Consider the following 21,177-nt stretch of genomic DNA (forward strand, 5'->3'; position numbering starts at 1 on the left):
TTGAACAAGAATGGCCAGAGGCCATCCACGCTCTAGAGCTGCTTGCATGTACTTCTGCCAGTCATCAGTGCTTTGTATCATCATCAATTCCCATAATTCACTTTCTACCTCCCAATTAACAAGAGACTGGACGGTGATCACATGTGTCAACGGATCAACACGGAACCCACGCTGCAGCCACTTACATATGGAACCAAAACTCCTTTCCAGAGGTTTATCTATGGCGCTAGATGTGCACTTAAAGGCAGAAAGATCTACTCCATTTGGCCCATACATAACATTGTAGTTACCATAAAATACTTGAAACTGCATCTTGCTCGACATATCTGTATATCACATAATACTTATCGAGTTATACTCTTTACTTCACTACCTTATTCAATAATCCGTACAAACTAAGTATGAAATTCAACTACAACGTATAAGTATTTATAAGTACGTGATGACACTCAAATTCTATACTGCATATGCCAAATTCTATTCTAAATCATAATTAATTTATAAACATGTCTCTAATAGTACTGCAATTGTAATAATAAAGGCGTAGTACTAATTTTCTAAACTGATTTACTACTACGTAACTACAAACTAAAGTATCATTAAACTCCTACTTAAATGGTTCTACTATAACACTAATTAAATTAAATTACTCACCCATACTTAAATTACTCCTACTTAAATGCGTAGTATTTAAATAGAAAAATATATAAGCTAAATGTACTAACCTGCAGATCACAAGTGCTGAATTCGGCAGGGCTTCGCCGCTTCCCTTCTCCTCACCCCTCTCTTTTTTTCTGGATTTTTGGTGAAATTTTTGGACTCAAATGAGGAGGGAAGGGGGGGTTGGACCTTATATAGGGGAGGTCACCCCGGTCGCCCGCGGGGGGGGGGGGGGGGGGGGGGGGGGGGGGGCGACAGGCCCCCCTGCCGCGCCCGCGGGCTAGGCCCACTGGTCGCCCGAGGGGGGCGACAGGCCCCCCCTGTCGCGCGTTGGGGGGGCGACCGACCCCTTTTTTTTCAGGGAACTTGTTGCAAATTTAAAGAAAAAAAATTACACTTAAGTCCTGTCGCACTATGGGGGGCGACCGGAAGATATTTTTGAAATATTTCAAAACAGATATATATTTTTGAAATTTTTATTTTTAAAAAATATAAAAAAGAAAAAACCGCGCATAATCGCACCCCTGCTTGCCGCCTCTGTTGCCGCCAAAGCTCGTATAGGGTTCTGAACAGTGAAGCTAGTGTGGGCTGCCATTTTGTGACTTCGTGGGCTGCCGTTCCATGGGCCACAGTCCTTTTCTGGGCTATTTGCTTTCAGCTGCCGCTAAACAATCCATGAATTAGCGGCTATCGCCGGTTATCTCCGGCTATTAGCGTTGACCATTGTTTAGCGCTAAAAGTTGCATCTCCTAGCTATTTCTTTCCTCAGCAGCTATTTTCGGCTATAGCGAAGATTTAAAACCTTTGCCAACGACATAATAAAGGGACTGAAGAGGGGGTGCCACGAGGCCAAGAAAAACAAGGAGCACTCAAAGAAGCAAAAGATCAACCTCGAGTAATAAGCTCTGAAGGTTATTTATTTTTTGTCTAGGAAACCACCAGATCAAAGACATCTTCTCCTCAGTTGCTGTCTTAGGCCCTGTTTAGTTTCTAAAAATTTTCTTACAATATCCATTACATCAAATCTTCGGACATATACAAAGAGTATTAAATGCAGTTGAAAAAAATAACTAATTACACAGTTTAACTGTAAACAATGAGATGAATCGCTTAAGCCTAATTAGTCCATAATTGAATATTAATTGCCAAATAACAATGAAAGTGCTGCAGTTCCAAAACCCAAAAACTTTCTCCAACTAAACAAGGCCTTAGCCAAATGAAAGCCACTCACTGTTCTCAGTTGCTGTGTTAGCCAAATGGTAGCCACTTGCTGCTAGATTATATTGGTGGAAAGTAGTGGAAAGTAGTTTAGTGCCATCTTGTTAGGCTATAAGAACCTTTGTGGTGGCTGTCACAACAATATCGTGTACCACGCCGCTATGTCATCTGAATTCAGAGAGAAGCATGGAAATTTTGAGCCGTGACGACGATAGTATTTTACAATTGATCTACCGTTTGGTTGCTGCCTCTGATCTCTGGTGGCCGATGAGTTCAGTCCTCATGAATGAATGTCATTTCGATTCATCTGGTTGTGGACTTTGAAGCTGTTACAAATGTACGGTTGCTATGAAATCCTATTGGAAGGCAAAGTCGCCAACTGTCGTTTTGTTTGCTGTGATGCGGGCATCTAGAATGACTGGTGTAGCACGTTCTTGATTCTGGAATGAATAGCAGTAGGTTACAGCACATTTTGTTTTTTTTTAAAGGAAGCGGCAAGAGTTTTGTCGTTCTTGTATTAATATAGTAGAGTGAGAACAAAACAAACGGCCTAAGCCGAAAAAGAGAGAAATAAAGTTGAGCCCTAGCCTATTCTTTCAGCCATAAATCACTAAGACATTTAGCTCCTGCCAAGCACCAGGCACGAGCTTCCTCCTTAATTTTGCAAGCAAAGTTTGAACCGATGACTCCTTATGCCGGAAGATTTTTCCATTCCTCTCATTCCAAATTTCCCAGGAAACTAGCAGCAAAAGCGATCGCATCGTCTTAGGTGGCAGTTCAGTCGACGCGCTTGCAACCCCCCACCGGTGAGCTGCGCTATCACAGATATCCCAGGAAGCCATATTTATTGTCGCCGCAGGAACACTGGCCCCAAGCTCGGCCCAAAGGCGTCTGATGTAGCGATATTGCGCGAATAGATGTAGAGTTGACTCATCCATATGTCTACAAAGTGGGCACTTCTTCTGGTTCGACCACCCTCTCTGGTCCAGTCGATCTGCAGTCCACAACCGATTTTAGTAGGCTAGCCAAGCGAAGAATTTACATTTTGGTGGCGCACATGCTTTCCATATCAACTGATCCAGATCCGTGTCCATAGAGCCCAAAAATTGAGCCGCGTCCAGAGGTTGACAAATTCCACAAAATGCTGCTGAGAGGTGAGCATTGGAATCCTGATGTTCCGCACCCAAGAATTATTCTGAATCGCAGCTCTAACTGACAAGCTCTTTCTTTTACTGCAGGCAAACAAGTTGGGGGCCAAGTCTTTCGGTGCATGTCCTTCCAGCCACGCTGACTGGCAGAAATGAGCATTACTTCCATCCCCAACAGTGATTGTGGTGGATGCGTTGAACAACTGTCGGTCAGTCTCATCGCATGGGATTTCCGTTCCCACCCAAGGCTTGGTGTCGCTCTTCCAATAGTGCCAAACCCAGCGAATCCGCAGTGCCCGCGCAAACTTCCTAAGGTCAAGAATCCCCATCCCTCCTAGCTTAGTTGGCCTGTTGCATCTTCTCCATTTGCCCTTGCATTTGCCTCCTGAAATCCTATCCAGGCCAGCCCAAAGGAATCTTCTGCGTCTTGAGTCTAATTCATCAAACACCTCATCAGAAGCCCTGAGCGCAGTTAGTAAATAGATTGGTTGAGAGGAGAGCACCGTCTTAACTAGCGTGTTGTGTCCAGCAATACTTAGTAGGCGCCCTTGCCAGGAGCTCAATCTCCCGGCCACCTTGTCGATGAGTGGTTGGTAGTCTACCCGTCGTAGCCTGTGGATGGTCAACAACACATTTTGTGAGTTGAATTTATTCTGTGTCGGAGGAGCTAATGCGATCACGAAAGATGGCTCGTCTGCGCCCTGTCAAAGTGTGATACTCGGTTAATTTTCTCTGCTAGGTACACGATGTGGTTTGCGTTGGATACTTGTGTGCAAGTTCAGACACAGCAATGAGAACATCGTCCAGTTGTGTTGTGACCAGTACACGTGAAAATAGTGGAAACTAAAAAAAACATGCCATCAGGAACAAAGAAATGGCAAGGTAAGAGTTCATACACAGCCATGAGAACATCGTCCAGTTGTGTTGTGACCAGTACACCTGAAAATAATGGAAACTAAAAGAAAACATGCCAGCAGGAACAAAGAAATGGCAAGGCAAGAGAAAAAAAAATGAAAAAAGGATGGTGGTCTGTTGTAGTGGATCTCTAGGCCCGAGCGGGCCCATGGTGCAGCGGCCTGTGATCCTTCCACCGTTGGAAGCGGGCAGTGATCGCTGCTCTGTGAAGCCAGCCTCACGCCGTTCCTGCCACTCTAGGCCCGGAGAGGCCATGGCCTTCGCCACAGCCCCTTCCGACCACTACACAACTTGGAATGGGCAGGCCAACTATGTGACACCACAGGCCCAGGCCTGGAGAACGCACCAAACATCCTCACCACCCTGATGCCCCCACTTGGGTGACAAGCCCACGCTACTGAGCTCGGCGAGAGAAGGTGATTAGGACGAGTATTTAAGCTGGTGTTCCGATGATTAGAGAGGCGAGGTGGTGCTAAACAATGGAACAAACGAGAAGGTGACAGTGCACTGACTGGCTTGTTGTAACTGGTCAAGTGGGCCTCCGTTCAGGCTCATGTCACTGGGCTTCTATCTCGGTGGAGGTGACGACTGTTTGAGAATTCCTCGCTTGGAAAGCAGTTCATTTCTTTTAAGGACTAGGATGTGTGTCAGTTCGAGAAAGATTATCAATGATCAGATTGTACTTTAATCTCAATTCATATGTCCTTTCCATCGTCCTGTACTTCACCCAACAAAGGTGGCATTTCTACATTTGACCAATATCCTTTGTCTCCTCTGCTATAGCGTTCTTTGGATGAGATTGATGCTCCTGCAAAAGATTGTTAAATCTTCCGTGCCTTTGATTTTTCACGAATGCTAGAACATTTCTTTCCTTCTTGTTTGATGTAGATGCGCCTAAGAGTCATTTGTTTTGATTGTGGGGTGGCACGATCGACGAGGCGTAAGCGCTGCATAAACAGAATAGCTTCATTTTTCAGAAGTTATAGCACCACTAGTGTCTCACTTCAAAACTTGAACAATGCAAGGGGAAATTAAAAGATGCCCCGCTAGTGCCTAGTGCAGCACCAAAATTCTTGACTCGTTCTTTGTCTTTGTGTGCGCCTTCGTGACTTCGGCAGCGGCGAATTTCTGCAGTGAGCTTCAACATCAAGATGCATCAAATCTCTTCTTAAATTGGGTAAAGCAGGTAGAGGTAAAGAGATGGATAAGATGAGACCAAGGCTCCATCTTTCCTTCTCATTCTGAAAAAGACCAAGATTTTGGGTTTTGATAACTGGGTCAATGGGTCATTTAAAATTTTCTCAAAAGTTCCAACTAGCTACTTAAATAAATTTGCTCTTAAGCTTACTTTGATTTCTCCACACCTCTGCTGGCAGTAGCAGACACTCCCTCTATGTACAAAAGAGGTGGCTTCTTTTGAGCCTTTTCTTTTACATGTGTTTCTTTTGAGCTTAATAATGAGCAAGAGACAGGATCTTTATTCCCTTCTAGCATTTCCTTTAACTTTATTCCTTCCAAATTGGAGAAAAGATAAGCAGGCCAACACAAAAGGCACAAAAATCTCTTTTGTTCTGACATGAGCGAGAAATTTTTTACAGTATATAGGAAACGATTGATACTATGATTAGTCTAAAATGATCAATGGGCGGACAGTTCAGTTTGTGTTAAGCTCGTGACAATAATTAGGCCCATAAGCAACCACATATGGTAACTTCAATGATGAGTGCACCTAAAATAAATCCACCGCGAATGAACCTTACACGTGCATGAACAGTAAAATTTGAACCTGCTCTTGTTTTAAAAAGTAAAAAAAAAGACTCACTGTACTGTTATTGACAATTGGCATCCTATGAGCACCGATGAGCATAGATCAACTTCAATTAGAGCTCACTAGAACCCCATGAGGACAAGTAGTAACAGCCTCACACAGACGCATATGCTGCATTACAGACCATTGGGATGTATTTACTTCAACTTCTCCAACAGATTATACTGTACAGTGATGCAGTGAACAGAACAGAACAGACACAAGGCACAAAGCAATGAGAGCAGCATTTCTATTCCATGATCCTATTGTTCATGCCTTTATCTACTTTTCAAGTTAATTAGGGAACAGGATAGACACTCAAGTTAAATTTAGATTTCTCCACACCCCAGCTGACAGCAGCGCCCCCCCTCCTTTTATCTGTCCAAAAAACGAAGTTTCTTCGGAGATTTTATTTTGCAGAGGATTCTTTTGAGCTTATGAGTGAGACAAAGATCTTTATTCCCTTCTAGGATTTCCTTTCACTTTAATGTTCCATGATGTCATATTTCAATAAAAAATGGGAAATGATTGATACTATGATTAGTCCAAGGTGATCATTGTACAGACACCTTATTTTTGGCGGAGCTTGGGACAATAACTAGGCCCATAAGAGCATCTCCAGCCGGGCCCTTATATGGGCCTCTATCCCTTGTTTTAGTCTCCCAAGTGAAAAAAAAAACAGCTCCAGCCGGGTCCCTAAACGAGCTACTATTTTGTGGAGGCCACCAAATTTTGGTCCAGGGCCCCTAGAATTGAAGGCCCTCTATTTTCACCCGACACGTGGGTCCCACATCTTTTTTTTCCTCTTTCTCCTGCGACGCAGCGCCGCTTGCTCTCACTCGCTCGATCCGCCCCTCGCGCGCCGGCCGCCGCCGCCACCATCCAGCCTCGCCGTAGCCGGAGATCCTCGCCCGCCGCCGGTAGACTCCCCGCCATGACCGGATCCGCCACTCTGGGGGACGGACGGCCGGCTTGGGGCACCGACGGCGACGGGCCGAGCCGGACCAAGCCGCCGCCGCGCCTGGACGGGGCGCCGCTGCCTCGCGGCATCTCCGGCGACGGGCGCCCTCCCCGGCCGGCCGCGTCCAACCGGTTCAACACGGAGCCGGGCAGGGTCCTGCAGGTCGGGGCGTCCAACCGGTTCGCCGCGTACGAGGCGGACTTCGGGTGGGGCCGGCCGGCGCGGGTGGAGCTCGCGTCGGTGTTCGTGAGGGAGTTCGTGGCTGTGGTCGGGGCGCCGGACGGCGCCGAGCAGAGGAGCTTTCGCCGCCACCAAGATCCATCAAGATCCGGCGTCCAACTTGAGGACTTCAGGGAGGCCCCTCTCGGCAGCAGCCTTCGCTGGCGGCGGCGGCGGCACCCGGATAAATCTTCATCCGAGACCATCGACAAATTTCAGTATTTGAGATTCCGATTGGTTTCTACCTGCGCGTGTTCAGGATGGTTGAGAGGTCGGACCTGGTGGCTCTCGAGTTCCTCATGTCCAAGCAGCCGCGCGGCAGAGTCCGCGTCTCCGAAGGCAACGCCGTGGGAGCTCGCGCGCCAAACATCTTCAACGAGGTCGCCAAGTTCCAGAAAAGATTCGAGGAGGAAGCACACATCCGCAACAAGAGAATCCCAGGTGACGTGATTCATCCTAGAATCTAGTTTCCCATCTCCTCTGGCGTCGAACTGGTCTGAAATCTGAATTCTGCACGGCGCAGGAGACAGAGACAGTCAAGCAATCAAGGACTTCAGCCGTGCACACCATCAGATCCATGTCAAACTGGTGGTACTGGCGTCCATTCGGGTCATCGGCGCCAGCCACCATCATCCTCGCTTCACGCCTCCTACCGCCGCCGGCGGCAGCATCATCTTCTAAAGCAGCTGACCCCGTGGCAGACAGACTCCAAGAAGCTGTCGCCGCCCAGCGTAAAACGGAAGGCGCGGCGACCGCAGCCGCGGCGCACGCCCACCGCGACGACTACTGGACCCCGCAGCTGAACCTGCCATCGTCTGCCTCTCCACCGAGCATTCACCAGAGGGGAAGGGACGCTCCGCAAGGGCACAGCCGGCGCAGGCGCGACGCTGCCAAGCTCGCCTCCGCGGCGCGCGCGCAGAGGCAGGTCGGCAGGGAGCTCGAGCAGCTCGCCGCCGCAGGAGCTGGAGCAGCCGCGGAGGGCAGGGTGCGGGTGCGGCCGGCGCAGAGGGAGGGCGGCGGCGTAGCGCGAGCGCAAGCAGGGGAGGACGGGGGAGAGTTTACTTCTTTCGCTGACAGCTGGTCCCACTAGGTAGATTGATTTAGGGGGCCAACATTTGATCGGGCTGATTGGAGTTCGGATAGGATTTCGAGCCTCTAAATTTTATGGGCCGATCCAAAAATGCAAAATAGAGGCCCAAATTTGGGCAGCCGGCTGGAGTTGCTCTAAGCAATCACATATGGTAACAGTACTTTTCTTGTTTAGCAACTCACCTAAACAACTTCCATGATGAATATATCTAGAATAATTCCACTGTGAATGATCCTCCCATACGTGTATGAACAGAAAAATCACACCTACTCCTCTGTCCCACATTACAATTCTTTTGAGCTTTTTTAGATGCATAGTTTTTACTATGTATCTAGACATAGTGTACATCGCTAAAAAAATATATGTATCAAGAAAAGTCAAAACGAATTGTAATTTGGGATGGAGGTAGTAGTTCTCTCTTTTTAAGGAAAAAAAATCAGATCACTATACCATTACTGACAATAGGCATCCTTAAAAAAAATACTCCTTCCCATTCAAAAATGTAGATCATTTTAATTTTTCTAGATTTATAGTGTTTGTGCATTTCTAGATTTATAGTATTTGTTATGCATCTAGATATAAGTATGTCCAGGTCATATTTAAAGTTATGAAACAAAAAAAAATCAAAACGATCTACTTCACACGGACCCATAAAATGCCCATAGACTGCATCATAGATACTATCAAAAAAAAAAAGATTGCATCATAGATCATCAGGATGTATTTACTTTTAACTTTTGACTGTATTACTGTACCTAGATATTACTTTTACTTTAACCACTTGGAGCAGCCTGGAGGGAAATGATCAAAAGTAACAAAGCTGGACACTGGTACATCTGGAAAACAGTAGGGTACGTACGAACATATAATCAAAGCAGATTCGGCACCAAATATGACCAGACCAGCAAGGCAGCAATCAACAAAGCTAAGCAGAGAAAGAAGCATCATCACTACTCCAGTTAAAGCATAGGCACACCCGCACAAGCACCACATGTCCACATGTACTCAACCTGTAGCCACACGAACATGAAACTTATCATACAAGCAAAGAACCTTGAACACAGCTCTCAATAGCACCCAAGCGGCAGTTGTCTTTCGTAGAATCAACATGATCAAAACTGTCAAGCAAGTGGAGGGAGGATGGTATGGAAGGCTTTCGCCTTCAAAACACAACCATTTAAGTTTCCTTGAAGACACGGTTTACAAACAATCCATCTCTAAGAACAAAGCCATATACAATTTGGGGGGGTACAATTCATAGCATCCTTCCAATCCATCCAAAAAGAATTGGACAGTCAGTTTCCTGGTTGCCTGGATCAGGGTCCAGCCTGTCGTAGTAAAGAATGATCAGTGCCCTAACAAAACCAACAAAAATTGATATTTGGTCAAAACTTTCTGTACAGCAAACGGTGTGATCTAATAATTCCTCATCCTCTGGCTAGGTAAACCTCCAAATGTTTCCCTTTCCCTTTCTGCTGTGAGCTCCCAGATTGAAAACTGTACTCAATTCTCTTCCTGTATCCCATGGCTGGAGTTTTACTTCCAAATGTGATTTGATGCAGCTGCAAGAAAGCAAGCATACTTACTGCAAATACCGCAGCATTACCCAAAGCACCACCGATCTTGTCCAGACGAAATGAATTCTTGGCCAAAGACAAACTACATGATAGCATGCTTGACATGATCCTTGAACCACTGCCCCTGTTGTCCACTGCATCATCCTCTGACTGGGTCGCACAGACGTCTTCTGGTGAGATAAATCGACTCTTGTCACTAACTTCACCCACAAATGCCAAGGCCTCGTCGATGACTCTGTACCTCTTCCCCTGATGTTCTGCTAATCGCATAGCAAGGACTAGACGGCTTTGCTCCAGTCTAGCAATTGCAGCATCTCGCTCAGCCCGCTGTTGCGATTGAACAGTCTGTAGAGGAACACACCACAAGTTAGAAGCTGATCTTAAGTTAGGATGGAAATAACCGAGTTTACCAAATGCCCAGGAACTCCAAGTTATCAATTTATTAGCAAATTTCAGAATGCAACTTTCAGCTTTATGCCACAATCTATATAACACAATGATGCTAAAAGATCATTGGGCTGAAACAACCAGCAAACTTGGGACTAATTCCATTTCCATGTGTTAGGATTACAAAGCGAAATCAAGTATATCCTTATGAGAGAAGGCAAGGATCTACATCTCTGCATACCATACCAAACATGTATCCATGCTATCGCCTTATAAGAAGAGACAGATGCCTATAGAATAGGATACTAATATTTCTGGCGCAATTGGAATCCAGAACACGAGACACCAGGACTGGGAGGGCAGGCAAAGCCATGTGAATAGGTAGGATACCCTTAAAATCCACCTGGCTCACATGACCAACAAATCTGCACTCAATGCGCAAGAGACCAACAAATAGCACAATCGTGGAAAAGTAAATGCATCATCATGGCAAATCAGCAACAGCCCTGCTAATGCCACAGGGACATAAACAAGTTCGGCCGCAGTTCAGTTCCTACTTTGTACCGTGCGAACATCATGGCTCGGGATGGTTTCAAGGCGCGAACACCAGCCAATCCCCCTGGAGGCCGCATACCGAGTAGAGGCAGGGCAGGGCAGGAAATCAGGATTAGCAGTTCCCTCATGCCAGAATCTGCCCAGCCCCACGGGGGAAAACGCGAACTGCGGCGCAGAAGTGGCGGTCGTGGTCCACACCTGAACTAACTCGCGCGAGCAATCAAGGCGGAACCCTAGAGGAGACTGGGAAGCGGTCGGGGTCGGGGGGAGACGGAGGGGCGGGAGGGGCGCAGGCTCACGTGCAGGAACTGGAGGTGGTCCTCGAGGTCCTCGAGCGCGGAGCGGATGGCGTGCAGGCTCCGGGCCTCGGCCACGGCCTCCTCCGCGGCCGCCCCGCCGCCCTTGACGAAGACGCACCCGTCCCTCCCGCCCCCGCCGCCGCAGCGAGGGCGGGCCCCCCCGGCGGGCGGCGCGGTCGGGGGCGGGGGAGGCGGCGGGGGCAGCAGGAGGTGGGCGCGCGAGGACGCGAGGATGGCGTCGCTGAGGCGGTCGTGGAGGTCCCAGATCCGCTCGAGGACCGCGTCCGGCTCCGCCGCGCCCCACCTCATCGCCGGCGCGGGTTGGGGGGGAGTCGAAAGGGAGGGGGAGTGGAGGAAGAGTATCTGGCGGCTGGCTGGCGGCACGGCCGATGCGGGTGGTTGGGTGGGGGAGAGCCAGAGCTTTTCGGCTTTTGTTGGTTGCCGGGGGGCTCCCGCGCGGCGCGCGTCCGTTGGACTGGGAGAGAAGGCCGGCGGGCGACGGGCGGGGAAGCGCCTGGAACTGGAGGCGTTCCGTTTCAGCCAGATTTCCCCCGTCCGAAGGCAGCTAGATTCTCTCGAGTTTTCCTGCTGACTCGGCCGCGGGTGGCCATCGTGTTTCCCTGCCGATATTAGTTGGGCGGAAGACACGAAGCCCGTGGGCCGGTCCACGGCATGGAATTTTGGCCCGGCCCAAGCACACGGGATGGCCTTTGTCGTGCTCGTGCAGGCCCGACCTATGCCCCCTACTGTGCTTGGGCCGCTCCGATCAGCCTCCTCATCGGCTCACGTGCCGCGGCCGCATGCTTCCCTTCCATCGTGATAGCGACGGCCCGATTAGCCTCTTCATCTCCTCACATCTTGGGGCAGTGCTCGCTGCTGACGCCTGGTCCTACTCAGTGGCGAACCTAGCATTTCAAAAAAGTATGCCACGACATTTTATTTCACTTGCAATTCGATACAATCCATATATAATTCGGTAATAAAATTTAAACCTCACCAAAAAAATTGGTTACCATGAACATAAATTACATTCCAGATCTTAAATTAAATAGTTAAATACTAAAGTTTCATAAATTGTAATACAAATACTTCTAACATACTAGTTCAAATGAAAAAAAAAGCTACTGGTCTCCGATTTCTAATGCTCATGGAAAAAAAAGCTACTTGTCTGGTCTACGAGATCTACAAAGTTTATTTTGAACTTAAATGAGATCTACAAAGTACAAACAAAGTATGAAAGCGCATCAAAATCAATCGACTCATGAATCCATACACTAAAATCAATCGATTCATGAATCCATAAATCCTATGAGCTGCAGAGCTACAGTTAGGGTTCCAATTTCACAAATTTCATACCAAAAATTGATGCAATCCTACAGCGGCAAACCGGCGTCTGGCGGTCCACGGAAGCGGCGCAGGGACGCAGGGCGAACCGGTGACGGCGGCGTCCGACGGCCGGCAGAGGTGGCGCAGGGGGTGAACTGGCGAAGGGGGCGGCTGTGACAGTGCGGCGCAAGGGTGAACCGGCGTGGCGTCCGGCGATCGGCGGAGGCGGAGGCAGAGGCGGTGGCGGCACGTGGCCCAATCCCGCCCCCGCCAGCTCCGTGTGGTCGATGGGTCGAGCGCCGCCAGCTCCATGCCTCCGTCCGAGATGGCAAGAGAGAGGCACTAGCTGCTGGTTCAGTGTTCCTTGACCAAGTCAGCTTATGGGCCTTGGACTGAGGATGATTTTTTTTCTAGTTGGGCTGCAATTTTAGGTATGCCAAGGCATATCTGGCCCACCTACTGGGTCCGCCTCTGTCGGAGGACGTCGAAATCACCCGACGCCGGCGGTGTTCGAAATCACCCGGGGCGCGTAGGGCGGCGCCTTGCCCCTGCGGGCCGACGCGCTGTATGAGATCCTGCTGCGCGTCCCGGCCAGGGACCTCTGCCGCCCGTGGCGCTGCCTCCTCTCCGACCCGCACTTCATCGCCGCCCACGCGTCTGGCAACCCTGAGCCGCCCTTGATTCTCGCCGGCTACAACACGGCGCTTCGAGACTACGGAATCATCTGCGACGTCGTTGATAGTGATCGGGTGCTCTAGCCTAAGAGGGGGAGGGGGTGAATTAGGCACTAATAAAAACTTAGACCTATGGCTCCAACTAGTTTGCACAAAGCTTAAACTAAAACAAGCTATCTAGATGTGCAACTAGGTTGTTCTAGTGTAAAACCCCTATCCCAAAAGAGTTTAGCAACCTATAGCCTTTCCTATCAAGAAACTATTCTATGAAAGTAAAGGCATACAAATTACTAGAATGAAATGCGGAAGCTTAAAGAGCGGGATAGGAGATAGCAAACTCTTGACGCGGGTGTTTATCCCGTGGTTCGGTTAGCCACAAAGGCACACCTACATCCACGTTGTTGTAGCACTCACTAAGAGTATTGCTACTCGGCCACCAAGTCTCTTCCGTGAACACAATCACGGTCACCTTGGCCCCGGGTTCCACTAAGGAGCTTCTCCACAAAGGATGGGGGTCTCCACGTCCCCCGCACAAAGGTGTCGTCGCCGCTCCACACCAAGTCGGAGGGTCGATGACGTTGCCGGCGAGCTCCACGCTCCAAGGTGCCGGCGCACCAAGCTCTTATTTTGGTTCACTAATGAACCACAGCACAAAGGCTCTAAGCCTTGCAAACTCACTCACTAAGAGCTAATCCTTTACACAACACTCTCAAAGTGTGCTAAGGGCTAAGGATATGATCTTGATGCTTTTGTATGGCTTGGAGATGTTCTTGGGTGTGTGTGGGATGTCCAGCAACTCCAGCAATCTTCAAATGGCCGGGGTGAGGCGTATATATAGGCCACCAAGTCTTGTAGCCGTTGCTCCAACGGTTAGCTGAAAATCTGCGTACCACCGGAAGAACCGATGCCTCTTGGCAGGGTAGCGTCGGTTCATCCGGTCACTCACAACATGAAGTAGCCGTTGAAGTCCTGACAGCTGACGCAGAGACCACCGGTTGAACCGCTGCAATGCACCGATGCCTCACCGGTTCAACCGGTGCTGAAAGAATCTTCTCCTGGACGCTGACGTCATTACACCGGTGGTATGCACCGATGCCCCATCGGTTGAACCGGTGTTGAAGACACTTCTCCTGGGCACTGACATCGCCTCTGGTACAAAGGACGGCCAATGCACCGATGCCCCATTTTGACCCGTCGGTTCAACCGGTGCCTGTAGGCTGACTTGGCTTCGATTTCCTCCTGCACCAAACATCGTAGCGTCGGTTCTTCCGACAAGCGTCGGATGCACCGGTGCCCCTGGCGTCGGTTCTTCCCCCGTAGGGGCTGCCCTTCGGGCCTTGCTACGCCTATTTTCTCTTTCTCTTTGTCATCACTTGAACCTAAAAGTCTGAGAATGATCATCTTAACAATCATATTAGTCCAAGTGTTGTGTTGTCATTCGATCACCAAAATCACTCGAAATGGCATAAATGGTGCCATGTTCGTTACAGTCGTGGACCTCACCGGGCGCATCGTCAAGCGGGTCCGCGCGACGGGGGACGACACAGGGGGCATGAGTGCGTGATGTCCGTAGGAGCCGGCTTCATCTGCACTTCGAAAGGGACCGAGTGGAGCTTACGATTGATCGACCTGGCCACGGGAGCTGTACGTGTTGGGCCTAGTGTTTCGTGACCAAGTCTGCTTATGGGCCTTGGACTGGGATGATTTTTTTTTCTAGTTGGGCTGCAATTTTAGGTATGCCAAGGCATATCTGGCCCACCTACTCGTGTTCGCCCTTGGTCCTCCTTCCTCCAGCCTTCTTGCGCTGCGGCTGCATCCTCCCCTTTCTTCGTGATAGTGTGATGGCCGACATCACGCCCTCCTTCCCTTTGACCTTTCCGCGCTACCGCCCCCCTTCTCCCCTCCTATCACCGCAGCCGTTGCCACCCATTGGCCCCTCCTCCCCTCCGAGCGCACCTGCTTAACGAGCCAATCAGACTCATGGGCTAGTACAACACAGTTGAAATTGTCGCATGGTGTGCCCGTGCCTGCAACTCCGCCCATGGGCTGGCACGACATGACCCATTTAGTAATCGTGCCTAGCCGGGCAAGCAGGCCAGACCTAAGAGCAACTCCAGTAGGGAGAGCAAATAGGCAGCCATATAAAAATTTAGTCGGTGGATATAAAAAATCAGTCTCCAGTAGATGGAGCAAATGGGCTGCCATTTTGGTAAGCCTTCCAAATTCTCCCCCCCCCCAATTTGGTGGCCCTTTATTTGGGCTGCCAACTGTTGGAAGCCCAATTTACTTAGTCTGCTGGAGTGGAAACCCATATTTAGATAAGTAAAATTTAGAAGTGGGCTTCTAAATAGGCATTTGCTCATCCAAATTTAACAGCTCTACTGGAGTTGCTCTAATGATTCAAGCATTGAATGATTCCAATGAGTGAAATGAACCCAAGCAATTCTCCTCACCTGGCTTGGGTATGTCGTGGTTGGTCCTGAAAGCCCTTAGTCTTGAGGTCTCTCCTGAAACTCATACTCCTCGCCGACCTCGAGGGGGACCAGGTTGTGCTTGAGGTCGAACTGGTCTATGGCACGGTGCACCTTGAAGACCCGCTCCACGGGGTCCCGGAGGCACGTCGGGACAAAGATGGTGGCCGGGCGCAGCCGGAAACGCCCCCGCGTAGCCACGGATCACCCTGCCAATGGGCTGGAATCCACGCTATACCCACCCTAGCCCATATGCAACATCAGATGATTATTTAACCCACCCCAACCTGTTAGTTGATATGCAAAATCCAAACCACACCAATCCATAATTTCCTTTCACCCCATATCTAACCAAACCAATGCTTTATTCATGGGTTCCACCCATTAAAAAACCATGGATTATCCACATGCCCCGCACACAGCATATCCACACAGGTTTTGGCGAGGGGGCGATATCATGTCGAATTGGGAGTGGATCCAAATAAAAAATCACAACGTATGCACACAGGTTTTGGCGGTGAGTGAATTGTGCCATATGGCCATACATATGCTTACATGTGCCACTAGATACAACATAAATAAGACTCCGGTAGGTAAAGCTGCTGCTGCAGGTAAATGCAGGTTTATACACTTTTTTTTACTGCTGAGCCTCCGGTTCTTTGTTCTTCATATACCTGTCAAATTCAGCTTTGCCATTTGAGTTGCATATAGTTATTCGGCCAGTATGGCCCAAGGGACATAAGGATCCCTCATTATATATATAGGCAACTTCACCAAATATGATGTTGCAATGTGGATGACTGAAAAAGAAAAATGAATTCAGCGCTGCAGTAAGCTTACCTCATAAAGAGTCTTGAATAGACGCACATGGCTGCACCAAATGAAACTGTTTGATCAATATCCATCGAGTCATAGACAGATGATTGCTGTAGTTAAAAATGTCTCAAGTATTTTTATTTCATTTACCTGCTGTCATATTGCCAGATATCGTTTCAGATGACGCATAAGAAGTTTGGACCCTAACCCTTCTCGCACGAGCACCCAAATCGGAGGAACCACCACCAGCCATGGCCGGCGGCAACGGCCAGAAGTCCAAGATGGCCCGTGAGAGGAATGCCGAGAAGAATGAGGCGTCCAAGGGTACGTACGCCCGCCCTACTACCAGATCCCCTCCCTTACGCTTCCTCCCATCCATCGATTCGTCTTGTTTCGGGGGCTTCTGCTCGATTCCTTGCAGGCAGCCAGCTCGAGGCCAACAAGAAGGCCATGAACAACTAGAGGGAGGGCCGTACTCACCGGCGGAGGCGTGGTAGCGGCGAGAACCGGCGACTGCGAGGCGTGACGGAGGTGGCGGGAACCGGCGATGCGTGGCGACGGCGGCTCCGCATCCACGAGCGTGGTGGCGGCCAGCGGGTGCTGGGAGGCGTGGCTGCAGCGGGCCGGCAAGGCGTGGCGGCAGCGGGTCGGCGAGGCTGGCCGACGGCGACGGTGGCCGGTGGAGGCGTGGCGCCGGCGAGGCACTCGCGACCGCCTGGCGTCGTGGCGGCCGAGGGTGGTGGAGTCGCAGACTCGCAGGATAGGGTCTGGCCGTCCGGGGCAGGTCGCAGCATAGGGTTTACCGTGGATGTCTAACCGTTTCCAATTCATAGGCTCGATCCATTTAGAACCAAATCATTTAGGCCCAATCCAAATCAAGCCGAACTATTCATTCGAGCATCCAACTCAAACCAAACCAATTAATATGGTGAGCCCATTTAAAACCAACCAAAACAAGACCAGAGCAAATCCAATCCACTAAAATCACTCTGGCCCAAACCATTTGCAGGTTGAGCCACGGACATGGGGAGGCCCCCGATGTGGTCGAGGTTCCTATGGGAGACGAAGAGGAACTCCTAGAGACGGCGCTCTGTGGTCGATTCGGGTTTTCAGTTTTTAAAGAAATTTGGTTTCTAAAAAAAATAGGAACCGATGTTTCAAGAAATTTCGGGAATTGAGTATTTCGATTCTTAGTTATTTTGGTTCGGTTACGATTCTAACATAACTAATTGAATTTTTTACCAGAAGCTAAAATAACAAGAAACACATATATGTTCTATAGAAAATGTAGATAATACTTTCTCTATTTTAGAAAATAATAATTGAGAAGGGAATGATAATCATATAGTAAGAGAAATATATAGCAATTGAAGTATGATACATCACATATAAACTAATCTTACAAAATGCAAGGTTTATGTAATTTAGTTGATTATATTAACCGAGAGTAGAAGCCGATTTTTTTTTGGTTATTTCGTTTCTATGCTTATTGGAATCAAATAGGGAACTGATTTTTTCAGTTTTGATTATTTCGATTTCGATTTCAATTATTTCTAATCAGTTTTTGATTCTCGGTTAATCATACCCACTCTGGGTGCAGGCAGATTCCATCGCGGACTCGCTGAGACGCTGACCTTGGCCATTGCGCAGCTGCCTCCTCCAAGATGGATGCTGGCCCTAGGCCGATCTTCTGAATGAAAATGGTTGCCAGGCCTGGGTAGTCGGCCTCGGGATTGACCTATTTGCTAGAGCGGTTTTTTATTTTTATATTTTTTAAAAACATTTTTATAGTAATATATTTTTGGTTTCACATTTTACAGTTTTATAACCCTACCACCTGGGAGGGGGGCGGCAGGGGGCCTACCGCCCAGCAAGAGGGCGGAAGGGACCTACATGTAAATAAATATAATTTCTTTTACGCGGAGGCCCCTGGCGGGAGCCTGCCGCCTCCCTGCCGGGCGGCAGGCACCTGCCGCCCGGTGGAGGGGCGGCAGGCTCCCCCCAAATATAAAAGCTGAGCCCCTTCTCTCGCACCCTCATTTCCTGCCCACGAGATTCAGAGAGGGGAGAGGGAGAGAGGAGGGGTGAGGGAGGTAATTCCACCGGCGAAGCCTTGCCGGATTTTGGATCCGAACCGCAGGTAGCCAATATTTCTCATCTTTCTCATTGAAATTTTTTTGTATGTTTAATTCTATGATTAGTATTTTTTTATTATTGCAATCACTTAGGGTTCAGATTAGTGGCTATAATTCGCCGAGACTGGACCTTCCGGGAATCCAACGGATGGGTCGGCTCCACCTACAAGAATTCGCCGTATGTAGTTGTGCACGACACACCTTCCAATGTATTTGTTTGTACGAAACTAAGTATATTGTGTATGTAGTATGCCTAAATGTATTGTTTAATTAGTTGGTAGTGCGTATTTCTATAGAATTTGGTTGTAATGAATGAAATCTTCAATGTAATATCTTATGTGGTATCTTGTTTAATGTTCAATTTAATTTTCATTCATTGTATCAAATTGGTCAGCCCCAAATGCTTGGACACATGGTTTGTGACCACCTTTAGCACAAGCACCAATTAAACAAATCAAACAATTCTGAACGCCAGCTCTACTTGACCGAGTCATGGAGCCACACGAGGTTCAAGGTTCACAAAAAAATATAATCATTGCAATCAAACATAGCAAACATATAAGTATTGCAATTAAAGGTAGAGGAGGCCTGCCGACCCGTCACAATTTACTTCACAATCTAGACCGATCAACACCATAACATCATATGATACACATCCTGTCATTTCTTGGAGGCCATATTTGTGGGGGGGGGGGGGGGGGGGGGCTGCCGCCCCCCTGCCGGGCGGGCGGGCTGCCTGCCGCCCGGCAGGGGGCCGGCAGGCTCCCACCAGGAGCCTCCGCGCAAAAAAATTTATGTTTATTTACATGTAGGTCCCTGCCGCTCTCTTACTGGGCGGTAGGCCCCCTACCGCCCCCTGCCGGGTGGTAGGGGTATAAAACTGTAAAATGTGAAATCGAAAATATATTTATATAAAAAATGTTTTTAAAAAATATAAAAATAAAAAATCCGCTTTGCTCGACCATCCTGCGGCCCGACTTGTTTTAACTTTTGAGATTGGGCTCAAGCAAGTCTCATCTGGGGTTGAAGATGGGCCTAAATGGCTCAACGGGGAAACTATTTGGTACAAACTGATTGCCTATTTTCTAAAAAAATAACAAAACTGATTGCTTGTAATTAGAAAAGATTTTTTTTTGCCTCCCTTAACTTTGGACTGAATCTGCTTTTCCTCCCTGGACATTGAAATTGTCTGTATAGACTCCTTAGACTCGTGAAACCGTTCACATAACCTCCTTAAGCAGTTTGAGGCTAAGGTGGCAGCGTTTTTTCCTTCTTTTCTTTTATATTTATTTTGATTGATTTTTTAAAAAATTATAATAAATCACAAAAAATTATAAAATGGAAAATCTAATTTTGTTGGACTCCACATAAGTAGATCTATACACTGAACATATTGTATGGTATACTTTTGTACAAATTTTTTTTTGTTGTAGCTTTAGATATATACTTTTCTATAATTAATTTATTGCTACAATTTTCGTCGTCCAATTATGGTAAAAATTTTATGATGGTATAGTTATTATATAATTGAGCTGTAGTAAAAATTTTATGATTATTGGATCATGTATGACTGAGGTATAGATTCATCTATATAAATCTAGATAAATCTATATATAAATCTGGACGAACCTATAAATAAATCTAGATAAATCTATAACTCAGTCACATATAATCCAATAATCATAATTTTTTTTACTACAACTTAATCATATAATGATTATCCCACCATAAAAATTTGAGCATAATTGAAAGATGAAAATTATAGCTATAAATTAATTACAGAAAAGTATATATCTAAAATTACAATAAAAATTTTGACTAAAGTATACTATGTAATATGTTCACTACGTAAATCTACTGATGTGGAGTAAAAAGAAATTGGATTTTCTATTTTATAAATTTTTATGATTTTTCAAGATTCAGTCAAAATAAAATATAAAAGAAAAAGTGAAAACCCTCTGCCACTTCAGTCTCAAACTGCTCAACCAGGTCATGTTTCACGAGTCCGAGGAGTCAAGATCGCTGCAACTATATATCGCGCGCGCTGCAAAATTAATAGCCATCGTATGAAGGAATTATATGGGCCACCATACAAAATCGGCCCAATAAATTTGGAACCGCCAGCTTTATAGATCCTGCGGCTTGTGCTGTAGCTGTAGCCTATTAGCTGTAGCCTGGCTGCACTACGCACGCATGCTGCAGATATGCTTCTTTAGTTTTTTTCTCTTTACTTTCTTTTTCTTTTCTATGTTTTCTCTTTCTTATTTCTTTCTTCCTTCTTTATATTATTTTATTTCTAATCTAAACATAGATAAATCTTCCATTATCTGCTCCTCTTGGTTTACTTTTCTTTCTATATTCTTTCTCTTATATCTCTTCCTTTCCTTATTCTTTTCTTTATAGTTTGAGAATATTTCTTTTCGGTCCATAAAAATTTAAGCAACAAAAATTACTGAAAAATTGGTGTGTGTGAAATAATTTATTTTTTATACACTAACTTGTTTAGCATGTGTATATGTGTTTATAAAAATATTTTTTACAATGTAGATGCATTTGTTGTCATGTAAAATTATTTATCTGTGTATAACTAATTTGTTCGAAAGGTCAAATTATTTATTCGCTTAGTGAATTAAATTGTTTCGTGATGCTGGCTCGTTTTTTCGTGACATTAATTTTTATTATTTATTCTATACAAACAAATGTTCGTGATATGTAATATTTTGTTCGTTGTATATTATTATTTGTTCGTTATGTTTAACTTTTTTGTTCATGTAAAATAATCAGTTGTTCGTGTAGTTAAAATATTTGTTCGTATGAGTTGAAAATAATTATTTAGTATTAAAAAAATATGATTATAAAAAATGTCGTAGAAACATAGTCTTGTGTGGTCTTGTTTTGAAGATCTTGCTATAAAAAAGA

At 47.0% G+C, this 21,177-nt stretch overlaps 1 protein-coding gene across 1 annotated transcript; it reads right to left on the reverse strand.

The window, feature by feature from the left end:
* Positions 1-9,067: 9,067 nt before the first annotated feature.
* On the reverse strand, positions 9,068-11,337 carry LOC120697092 (plastid division protein PDV1-like). Its single transcript, XM_039980231.1, has 2 exons — positions 10,837-11,337; positions 9,068-9,940 (listed from the first exon to the last, which is right to left on the reverse strand). Exons 1-2 carry the CDS (start codon positions 11,143-11,145, stop codon positions 9,446-9,448), a joined length of 804 nt encoding a protein of 267 aa, XP_039836165.1. The 5' UTR covers positions 11,146-11,337; the 3' UTR covers positions 9,068-9,445.
* Between the last annotated feature and the right edge of the window lie 9,840 nt (positions 11,338-21,177).

Source organism: Panicum virgatum, chromosome 1K (assembly GCF_016808335.1).
Source record: "Panicum virgatum strain AP13 chromosome 1K, P.virgatum_v5, whole genome shotgun sequence".
NCBI lineage: Eukaryota > Viridiplantae > Streptophyta > Magnoliopsida > Poales > Poaceae > Panicum > Panicum virgatum.

Bases quoted from the DNA above. Each gene is read 5' to 3' on its own strand.
- LOC120697092 (XM_039980231.1), bottom strand. From the start codon at position 11,145: ATGAGGTGGGGCGCGGCGGAGCCGGACGCGGTCCTCGAGCGGATCTGG. The intron at 9,941-10,836 runs GTGAGCCTGCGC...GTTCCTCTACAG, and splicing joins ACCACCTCCAGTTCCTGCAC to ACTGTTCAATCGCAACAGCG.